This window comes from Pongo abelii, chromosome 1 (assembly GCF_028885655.2).
Source record: "Pongo abelii isolate AG06213 chromosome 1, NHGRI_mPonAbe1-v2.0_pri, whole genome shotgun sequence".
NCBI classification, from domain to species: domain Eukaryota; kingdom Metazoa; phylum Chordata; class Mammalia; order Primates; family Hominidae; genus Pongo; species Pongo abelii.
Window position 1 is genome coordinate 117,400,686 of NC_071985.2, and position 11,702 is coordinate 117,412,387.

At 44.8% G+C, this 11,702-nt stretch overlaps 1 protein-coding gene across 5 annotated transcripts in view; it reads left to right on the top strand.

Moving 5' to 3' along the window:
- NGF (nerve growth factor) overlaps positions 1-11,466 on the top strand; it is a 52,565-nt gene extending 41,099 nt beyond the window's left edge. For 3 of the 5 annotated variants that reach the window (XM_002810389.6, XM_024254109.3, XM_063728103.1), the window contains exons 2-3: positions 3,649-3,772; positions 10,576-11,466. In XM_002810389.6, coding sequence (XP_002810435.4) covers positions 10,588-11,313 — 726 coding nt within the window. In that variant the 5' untranslated portion in view covers positions 3,649-3,772; positions 10,576-10,587 and the 3' untranslated portion in view covers positions 11,314-11,466. The remainder of the gene's footprint in view (positions 1-3,648; positions 3,773-10,575) is intronic. The other 2 variants (XM_009245941.4, XM_024254108.3) reach the window with 1 other exon arrangement.
- The last annotated feature ends 236 nt before the right edge of the window (positions 11,467-11,702 follow it).

Genomic DNA, 11,702 nt, shown 5'->3' on the forward strand with positions numbered 1-11,702 from the left:
CTTTGCACTAGATACTTCACCCCATGAGGAGGAACAAGGTGGAAGCCCTAAAGCAATGGTTCTTAAACTTATGTGACTATCAGAATCACCTGCAGAGCTGGTTAAACTGCAGATCGCTGTGTTGCATTCCCAGTTTCTGATTCAGTAGGTTTGTGGTGAAACCCAAGAATTTGCATTTCTAACATGTTCTAAGATATTACTACAATACTACTAGGAACCACACTTTGAGAACCACTGCTTTAAAGCATGAAACCCAGGACAGGACAAGCTCTAGAAGAAGTACATCAAACTTTATTAGGATTCCTTTGTGCCCTGTAAGAAAGAATAGAACATGATCTTGAAATGAGCTGGGATTTATTTCCATGCATTTATCAAAAGTGTGAGACCTGATTTCTGTTTAAGTGATTACCCTATGGATCAGACAGGGTTTTAAAAATAGATATGCATTTGGGTTGTTTGTCCCAATGCCTTTGCATTAGAAATTTGTAATATTTAAATTGGATTTAATTTTAGAGCCTCAACCTTCATCAGCATGAGACTAAAAACGATGACAACAATATCTATAAAAATCATTTAGAGTTTCATTATTGTGGACAGAGAATTTCTCTCTGCAGTAGTAAACTGCTTATATCAACACAGAATAAGACAAGGCCAAAGGCATAGGAAATGCTGGACACAGTTTCAAATATAGCAATCAGACATCCAGATGAGATTGGCAGGAGACCCTGGCCCTGGGATGCACTAAGGTGACTTGGTCCAGAAATTGCAGATACAGGGCCAGGGAATCCATTGTGGTTGGCTTATAGTAGACACCCTAAGAATGCAGATCTTCCTAGGAATTGTGGTATTTTTTATTTAAACCAAACTTCCCTCTTCTTCTAGTCATCCAAATTGGAGGCCATCCTAGCTTGTAGTGGAATATCCAGAATATTTCCAGAGAAAGTCACTATTACTTCTCTGGTTGCTCCACTGATTAAAAGCGGAGGCTTTTTGTGTCCTATAGGAAGATGTTCAGTGGGCAGGCCCCAGAAGTGGGTACTGCAAGTCTATTAGCACCTCCTGATCTGTAAGGCCCATTCTATACTCCTCTCCCCTCCCCTACTCCTCTTGCAGTGCCATGGTGGATCTCCACCCAGTTCTTGAACTCTGGGGCCTTTCCTTCCCTTCTTCCCTAATGAGCTCCTATTCGTCTTTAAGAACCCTGCTCAGATGTTACCTCCTCTATGAACATGTCTCTAACTGGTCTAGCCAGATAAAACCAATTTCTCCTTCCACTGTGTTTTCATATCACGTCACATATACATCATACTTATCACACTGTACTTTTTTTATAACAACATATAACATTAACATATAACATATAACGTTATATGTTATATGTTATAAAACATTATATGTTATATGTTTTAAACAAACATATAATGTTTGTTTATATGTGTGCCTTTTCCTATCTCTAGATTACTTGCTCTAGGAAGTTAAGTATTATGTCTTATTCTTCTTTTTGTCCCTAGCACCTAACACCTAAAACAGTGGCCAGCACAGGACCTGCAAGTTTAAGTGTTTAATTAATGAAATAAATGAATCCCAATTTTGGGATGAGAGAAAGCACTAGTTAAGCATCTCATAGCAATGCAGCCTGGAAAACATTCAAAGTCACGGAATCTCAGATGATCAGAGCCAAAGGGGACCTTAGCTGTCATCTGTGCCAGCTTCTTATCCTATAGAGAAGAAAGCTCAAAGATGAACTGAATCTCCTCCTATAGAGGAGAAAGCTCAGAGTGAACTGAATCAGAATGCAGGTGTGTGGGTTCCAGCCTGCAACCATTCAGGTTTAGCCAAACACCCAGATGAAGGGTTTATGGACTAGATGAAACCATCTTCCCATGAGTAATGGGACCAGATAATGCCCACTTCTTACCCTGGGGACATGCCATTCTCCCTCTCCCATGCTAAGTCCAACCCTGGGAGAGCATGAAAATGTTCTTTGTCACAGAATGTAACCTTTTAAAGAGTGTCTAAGTATGCATTTTCATCACTAGCCTTCAACCCCAATTGAGTATTGAAAGGTTTTTCTGGTACTTTCTGGAGCAAGAAGACTATTTTGAGCAGGATGGGAAAGGAAGAAGAATGAAGACATCCCAGGGCTTAATTTCATGATTTCTAGCAACTTGAAGATCACTTCAGAGGCCCTTGCTACCTCCCCTGTTCTCCAACTCCTCTTCGTGGTTGGAGTTTGTGGAACCGTGGTGGCTTCTCTGACATTTGCTTTCATAGCACAAGCTGAGAGGGAGTTGGATGAAGATATGTGGTGGAGATCCACGCTGGAAAAAGATATCACAGGGAGAAGATTTTTTTGAAGTTGAAAAGAGAATATGGAGAGGAAAGTTAAGATGTCATTCTAGAACTTTATTGGGAGGGCATCTCCACCCTACAACAAATTCTGTGATAGACATAATCATTCATTCATTTATCCATAAATATCACCCTCCTGTTCAAAGCCCTCCACTCCCTTCCTAATATCCTGAGGATAAAACCATAGCTCCTTGCTGTGTCTCTGTAGACCTGGCTCTTCCTGGCTCTCCAGCTCACTTTCTAGGTCTCGTTCCTTCATGCTCAGAACCTTTGTCTTGTTTCTAGCTCAGGGCCTTTGCACTTGTTCCTGCTGCCTAGAATGCTCTCTCCCTCATTCCTTCTCATCCTCCAGATCTCAACTTGAAGGCCATCTCCTCGCTGAGCGTCATGTCTACAGTGGCCCCTCGATATATCCTGCAGTTGCTCTCTATCATCAGACCCTGTAATTGCCTTCATGGCATATAAAGAATCTGGAGATATCTTGTTTATTTAGACAAGACTGTAAGCCCCATGAGAGCAGAGGCCTTGTTTGTCTTGTTTACTGCTGTTCAGCACCAAAAACAGTGCTTGGCACATAGTCGGTGCCCAGAAAATATTGTGAATGAATGAAGTGCCCACATAGATTACATTATAGAAGTGAGAGGAGAATAGAAAACTTCCATTGTTTCTAGAAACTACAGCCTAAAATTGATTTTTTAAAATTGTATCAGCTCTATAGCTTCTAATCCTAAAATCTGCCTTTCAGTGTGGTACTCTGAGATTCCTGTCTGATTCTGTGAGAGCTCCACGTTCTCTCTCAAATGGTCAGTCTGTCTTATTTGTCACCATTACTCATCTGCATTTTTATCAAAGCACCAACTTGCTCTGAATTGTCAGGGATTTTGTGTCTGTATAAGGTATTTTAGGCTGGTTCAGAGTTGGATCTGCTACGTCTGCATGTGTAATGTACTGAACAATTTCCATTTTGATGCCAGATTAGGGATCTGCTGGGGCAAGACTTTGGCATGTGTCTAGAAACACCTGCACTAGGTGCAAGATCAGCCATGGACTGTGTCCAGGCTGAAACCAAAAGGTATGGCGCAAGAGTGAGAGGCAGGTGCCACCACAGGACCATGAGAGGCCAAGCCCTGGTAAATTTTGGTAGCCAAATTCTGGCTCCTTCCTGGGCCTTGATGCTGGTAAAATCCCAGAACTCAAGGAAATGGAATTTGTCCTATTGGCACATGCCTCCCCACTGTGCAGGGCACAGGGAATGTGGTGAGGTACCAGTCTAATGCCAGCTTTCCCCCTCCACAGAGTTTTGGCCAGTGGTCGTGCAGTCCAAGGGGCTGGATGGCATGCTGGACCCAAGCTCAGCTCAGCGTCCGGACCCAATAACAGTTTTACCAAGGGAGCAGCTTTCTATCCTGGCCACACTGAGGTAAGTGCCTGAGGGTCCTTGGCCTTGCCAAGGTCCTCCCTCTGCAGCTGCCAGAAGCAGGAATCCCAAGTGACAGGACCTGAGAGGGCAAGTCAGAACCAACTGCTGAGCAGCAGCGGCCTGGAGAAGCTTTCAGTGGTGCAGCAAATGCAGCTCCCCTAGCCCACTCAGGAAAGGAAATCTTTTGTGCCCTCAGGTTGGCCCCATGGCTGCCAGGGTCATATCAGGAGTCTGAGCTGCATTAACGGTCTAAAGTTGCCGAACACAGGACCCCGAATAGACAGCGTCAGTCAGACCCTCCACACAACTCTCTGGTCCGACTGAGCAGGGAACTTGCGAAATGGAAGGTTCACAGCCACTCTTTGTGCCCTTCACCAGTGGAGTAGAGGGGTAGGGAAGAGTTCCAGATCTGCACACGGGAGGTCTGGCTCCGAGTTCCACTTCTGTTTGGTGTGTACCTGTGATGCAATTACTTAATCTTACTACATCTCTGGTTTCTCATTGTTAAAATAGGAATAATACAGCCAACCTCCCAGGTTTGTGTAATGGTTAATTAGAAAATTATACCCAATAAACAATAATTACTATTATCTCAGCTCATTCATGTCAAGGTATGTCTCTTAGAATTCAGATCAGTAGATTTGGTTCCCATTCATGTATCCAGCACAGCTGCCCTCCGAGAGCCCAGTGACCCCACAGGCGCTGGTACCTGCTAGTGCTTTCTGGTTGCATATTTCTATCATGGGCATTTCAAGTGCTTTTAGATCAAGTCTACACGGTGCCCAGAAACCTAACAAAGCAGATATGAAAACAATTCAATATCTAAATATTCCCTAATATCTGGATTTGTGGCATCAGGAAAGTAAAACTTACAATCTGTTGAATGGAATTTTCATTTCGATGTTGGGGGATGAGTAAACTCACCACTATCAGTTACAGTGTGCATATGGCTTCAGGCCTCTCTCCTCTAAAAGATAGCAAGGCTGAGCTTAAGTCAGGTGTCCACAGACTGGCCCTGCCACTCACTGGCTGCAAAAGCCCAAGTCACTTAGCCTCTCCAAGGCTCATTTTTGTCTTCTACAAAGTTAAAGAATTAGGCTAGACTCGTGGCTCTCAAAATGTGGTCCCCAGACCAACAGCATCAGCATCATCTGGAAACTTACTAGAAATGTAGATTCTTAGTGTCCTCCTACCAGACCTGCAGAATCGAGCATTCTGGAGATGGGGCCCAGCAGTCTATAGTGTAACAAACTCTCCGGGTGATTCTGATGTCCTGAAGTTTAAGAGCCTCTGGACTTGAATCTCTGATGTACCTTCCAGGCCATGCCTCCTCCCAATAAATCCTGTCCAGGAGATCCTAACAGAGGCTCTGGATTTTACTCTGTCGATGCCTCTCTCTGTTCAGCCCAGCCCAGGACACCTCTGAAGTACCTTCCTGGGGAAATGAGGAGCCACAGAATTCCTCCCACACTCCACACCAGCTCCAACCCCCAAGAGTATTCGAGCCTTTACAACTGAAGACAGCAGCCAGTTAACATTTAGAGTGAAGGCCAAGCGTAAAACAAGAAATGACCATTGGCCCACTCTCAGAATGTGGCGAATGAGATGGAGGAGGAGGAGGCTGGATTTCCTCGGCCACAAGAATTTCCTCTCTCGCCAACTGTTAGTGACCTGGGTTCACATATGCCATCTCTAGCCCGAGAATCACTCACAGCTCTTGGCATGGCTCTCTCTAAGGCAGGAATTCTCTCACTCCCTTCTACAACACATCTCCCCAGGCACGGTTGCCAAGCCTCCCAGTGCCATCAGCCCTCCTAACCACAAATATCTGGGCCAGTTGCTTAGCTCTGTCCAGCAGCTCCATCACCTATTCAGGTGAGGCCAGAATCTTTGAAGATCATTCACCTAGTGCAAGAAATTTATCCTATTATTGGAGTGTGTGAACCATTGGAAATCCACAGAATGTATCGCTGGTTCAGAAGAGGGCAAGAGGACAGGGCAGCCCATCAGTGGCTGGTTGTAAAGGCATCCCAATGGCCTGCCCCACTCTTAGTCATGGATCTTCCATTTTAGGTAGGAGTAGGACAATTAAAGAGCATTCTCACATTAAATAGAACATGTTCATTCATGTGAGCCCCTAATTGCGTCCTCCCCAGCTGATCATTCAGCTTGCAGAGCTCTGCTTAGTAAAGCCAGACAGAAGGCTGTCATCTGTTCAGGAGAAAGGCTTCAAAGGGTGTTTTTAAAAAATAAATAAATAAAACTTCTCCCCTGGTTCATATCAACCAAAAATAAAAAGAATGTTCTTTTCTAAATGGTGCATAATATCACTAGAATAGAAAATGCACTCAATTTTTCTTTTATCTACTGATCATTTTTAAGAGAGATTTTTTAAAACTTAAAAGTTTATAGGAACACACTCTCATGAGTAAATTAAATATTTTTTTAAAAAAACTTTAAACCTAAAATCTAAATGAGAGATATATTTGAGACATTTTCAGGTCTTAATGAAACATTCTGCCTGTGATACAAATCTCCATTGTGATTAAATGTGATACCATTTGGTATCTTGACTGTAAGTGGAAAAGTAGTGTTAGAGTGTAGGAACTTTGTGAAGTCAGTTCAGTCAAACCAGCAGATGCAAGGCAGGGTAGAAAACTTCATAATTGCCTGAAATGAAAGAATATAATGGTTAGAAGATACCTTTAATGTCATCATGCAGATGGAGAATTAAGGAACACTGGAGGCAGGAGACTTGTCTACATACTCACAGGTTCTTAGAGGTGGAGTTACCCAGGAGTTCTAGGTCACCTGGAGGCAACAAAGATGAGTAGGACACTTTGCTGCCTACAGGGAGTTTGTCCTCTAGAAGGGAGGATAAGAGAATACAACAGCCCTAAGAGAATATAAAGGGAAAGCTTTAAGAGATAGAGAAGGGGCCGGGCGTGGTGGCTCACGCCTGTAATCCCAACACTTTGGGAGGATGATGGGGGCGAATCATGAGGTCAGAGATCAAGACCATCCTGGCCAACATGGTGAAACCCCGCCTCTGCAAAAAATACAAAAATTAGCCAGACGTGGCGGCGTGTGCCTGTAGTCCCAGCTACTCAGGAGGCTGAGGCAGGAGACTTGTTTGAAACCAGGAGGCAAAGGCTGCAGTGAGCCGAGATCAAGCCATTGCACTTCAGCCTGGGTGACAGAGTGAGACTCTGTCTCAAAAAAAAAAAAAAAAAAAAAAGAGATAGAGAAGGTAGTTTGTCTCAGAATTAGAAAAAGCTCCCCAGGGGAGGCAGCATTGAAGTTGTTGAAGGACAACAGGAAGGATTCCACCAGCAGAGGTGGAGAGCAGAAAAGGCCCTGAGAGGGTAGGGGAGCATACCTGGAAGGGAAGAGTCTGAAAAGGGCAGTGGTGGGGAAGCTCAAGCAGGAACTGCCCCCAGGAGTTTTGTGTGCTCGGAATGCAAACTATGTGAGGGGAGTAGAAGGAGGCAGGATCCCATTGCCAGGCAGAGCAGTCCCTACTGGCTTACAGACAAGGGACTTGGCACCAGCTCCTTTGAGCAGGGTGATATGATCAGAGCAGGCTTTAAGAAGCTAAATGGGGTGGCCAGGGATAGGAGGAATTGGAAGAAGAGAGATGAGGGTCCAGGACATCAGGTGGGAGACTGTTCCCATGACCTGAACTAGGGGCCCAGAGATGAGAACGGAAGAGAAAATACAGTTTCAAGATAATGCTACCAAACCAGAACCAAAAGGGCTGGATGGAGGTCAGGGAGGAAAAAGCAGAGGGATAAGCAGAGGTATGGAGCTAGTGGATGAATGAATGATGGTTCCAGTAACAGAAAAAGGAAACTGTGAAGAAGCGTGTTTACGGAATGAGGAGAGGGGATCAAAAGAGATGGTAGCTGTGAAACTATCATCAAGTGGTCCAAAATGGGGCTGTTGCTATTGTATGCAGAGAAGGAAGATGGGGAGAAGATGATCCTAATTATGATTATGAGTATGAAGATTTTTGTTTTGGATGTCTTGCATTTAAAATGCCAGTATCTATGGAGAATTGCCCTCAGGAAGCTGGAGGGCAGAACTAGCTTCGAAAGACTAGTTGATTAGAGATCCAGGTATGGGAGTCAATTGCACAGAAATTTCGATGGGCTCCTTAGAAGAGGAGGAGCCCACCAAAGGAGAGACCAAGAATGAAGTGGGAATCTCTGGTAATGGGGAATAGGGAAAGGTAAGTCCCTTATGTCCATCGAAACCCTTTTATTTAGTTAATTTCATTTTCCTCTCGAAATTCCAACAAGTGTTACTAATTTGGATATAAGGGGATGAATTTCAGTTTTCTTTCTTTTCCTTTAATCTATCTGATAAGAGATATTATGTACCGAGAAGAACAAAGAAATGAAACATGAAAAGGAGCAAAAGTAAAAGGTTTAGATTTGCTGCCAACTGAATATTCAGTCTGCTAAGAGTTGACCGGACATTTATCTGCAAGACCATTAGCCAACAGATCTGGTAATGGTCAAAACCCCAGATATGCCATTGCCTCCTTTGCATGGTCAGCTGGAGAATTGGAGCACACAGAAACATTCTTCAAAGAAACCACAGAGAAAAGAATTTGGTGATTTCCTTCTTGGTATCTCACCAAAGAGCTGTCTATTTCCAGCTGAATAAAAGCACAGTATGGAGGAGAAGAATGTGTTGCCTTAAAACATATTAGAAAAGCAGTGTGTAGCCATATGCACAAAGGCCAAAAGAAACCACACACTGTGATGGAAAGAAGGCAGATGGCAAGCTTCTCTTGCCACTCTCATTCATTCTTTCTTTCATTCATTCTCCTTAAATTTTTTGAGTACCTACTACATGCCAGACACGGCAACTGGCCCTGGAAATATTGAAATGCAAATTGTGCAGCTTGCAAAGCACTCTCAGGGAGACAGACAAGTTAATGATTATCCACAACCCTAGGAGAGGTGATAGGGTTATGCACAAACTGCTGTGGAATACAAGGGATGCAGTGCCCAGATACGAAGGTGGATGAGACACGGCTCCACCCTCGAGTATCTCACAGTCAGGGTGAGACAATAAAAATGGCTCTGAAGGAGGTCTGAGAGAGGTAAAACCAGCAGTAGAAAGCACAAAAGACAAAGTCCTTGACCACAAGGAGACAGAAATAACTCATGATTTACACAAATTTTGTGAGAACCTACTTCATCCTAACAACTACTCTGGGAGATAGTGTTTTTTGCCCACCTCTGATCAATGGGAACGCTAAGGCTCTGGGAAATTAAATGGGTTTCTTCTGCTAACAAGTAGTGGAGTAGGAATCCAAACAAGATTTTCTAACCCCCAGACCCAATGCAGAGTTCTTATCATTACACTGATTTAGTAGGAGAGAACACACACACTCACACTCACATGAACACACACATATGCACATACAATTATGCTATTCTGAAGTGCAGAATGGCAAAAGATCATTTTTGATTGGAGTGATCTGAGAAGGCTTCGAGGACTAGGTGGCATCTGTGTGGAAAGGGAGCAGAATGACCTATAAGAGTGGGAAGGAGAGATGGGAGAAAGGATAGAATTGGAAGTTTGTAGAGCACTCTTACAGGCGATATTTCTAATCCTACCAAGAAGATCTATGGAAGCTGACGTTTGCTACACATCTACAAGTATGCACAGGAGCTCCACAGAGGCCAGTGAGAGGCCCTCCAGGAGCAGAACTAATTCCACAATTACTTGACCAAGTTGGGGGATTATTTGTGGGGTAACTGCAGTGCAGTATGGAGTCCTCTTGGGGACAGATAGATCCATACCATTTGATCTATAGTCACATAAGAACAAACAATAAAAAGAAAAGACATGCTTAAGAGTGAAAGAGAAAGGGAGGGAGAAAAGAAGGAAGGGTGGATGGAAGGACACTAGCTTAGTAAGGGGTCAACTTTGGATTCTATTTCTGGTTCAGTTTTCATTTGTGACTTCAATGCTTTAGTGTTAGTTCATTTTCTGTGAATCAGTTTCCTTATATGTGAAATAAATATGATAAATCCTAATTGAACTCACAGACTCATGAGAAGATAGAAGTGAACACATTTTAAAAACATCACACAAAGAGGAACTATTATATGGTCCACATTTATATATGTGGGGTAGTGTCTGAAAAGGTGCCTGGACTAAGATGGTCCCAGAGCCACAAGGTTTTTGCCAAACATGATGCTTTATGAATTCATAACAAGGGCTCCGAGTCACCAGATCTTAGAGCTGACCCAGTGCACTGTCTGAAAGGGGGTACCCAGTGCTGAGGCTTCAAGACATGTCCCCAGCAGATCTTCCCAGTGCTTTCCCAGAGGATTCAAAACTGTTGGGCAGTACAGCACCATCACATCAAGGCACAAGTGCCAGGGAGAGGTGTCAAACTCTCCCCACCGGCCTCCCTGGTACACACATGGACACTTACCACCTCCCTCAGCCACCTTAAGCATCAGAGAACTCAGAGGACTCTGTAAGTGATGTTTCCAAACTCATATCGAACTACTGGGCAAAATTTCAGGGGCTCTGTCACTTCCTGGAGAAGCTCGGATGGGGTGACCACACATCCATACTGCCTGAGTCAGCCCCGGTTTACGCCTGTTGTCCCAGTGTAACCATTGCTAGCACACCCTTTCCCTCTCAGAAGTGCCCCAGTTTGAATTAAACCTCTTTGTGATCCCCTTGGGAGGTCAACTCTGAGGGACCCAGAAACTGCCTTTTGACTGCGTTTAGTAATCCATGAAGTCACCCTCATTTCTTTTTCATTCCAGGTGCGTAGCGTAATGTCCATGTTGTTCTACACTCTGATCACAGCTTTTCTGATCGGCATACAGGCGGAACCACACTCAGAGAGCAATGTCCCTGCAGGACACACCATCCCCCAAGCCCACTGGACTAAACTTCAGCATTCCCTTGACACCGCCCTTCGCAGAGCCCGCAGCACCCCGGCAGCGGCGATAGCTGCACGTGTGGCAGGGCAGACCTGCAACATTACTGTGGACCCCAGGCTGTTTAAAAAGCGGCGACTCCGTTCACCCCGTGTGCTGTTTAGCACCCAGCCCCCACCTGAAGCTGCAGACACTCAGGATCTGGACTTCGAGGTCGGTGGTGCTGCCCGCTTCAACAGGACTCACAGGAGCAAGCGGTCATCATCCCACCCCATCTTCCACAGGGGCGAATTCTCGGTGTGTGACAGTGTCAGCGTGTGGGTTGGGGATAAGACCACCGCCACAGACATCAAGGGCAAGGAGGTGATGGTGTTGGGAGAGGTGAACATTAACAACAGTGTATTCAAACAGTACTTTTTTGAGACCAAGTGCCGGGACCCAAATCCCGTTGACAGCGGGTGCCGGGGCATTGACTCAAAGCACTGGAACTCATATTGTACCACAACTCACACCTTTGTCAAGGCGCTGACCATGGATGGCAAGCAGGCTGCCTGGCGGTTTATCCGGATCGACACGGCCTGTGTGTGTGTGCTCAGCAGGAAGGCTGTGAGAAGAGCCTGACCTGCCGACACGCTCCCTCCCCCTGCCCCTTCTGCACTCTCCTGGGCCCCTCCCTACCTCAACCTGTAAATTATTTTAAATTATAAGGACTGCATGGTAATTTATAGTTTATACAGTTTTAAAGAATCATTATTTATTAAATTTTTGGAAGCATCCTGTGTGCTGATGTTGGTTATTTTTCTCAGTAAAATCACCTGCAAGTCTCAGGAAGATGCAGGGGGAATTGTCCGAAGCACCCCCTGGCTCCTTCTAAGGCCCACCTGTAACCCTTACCCCACCCCCAGCCAGTGCTGCAACTTCAGGAAAGGCTAACTGGTTTCAGATATTAGCCTAAGCCAGGCATGATTAGCAAAGGAAGCCTACTGGATTGCAACTTTGTTCCACATTCC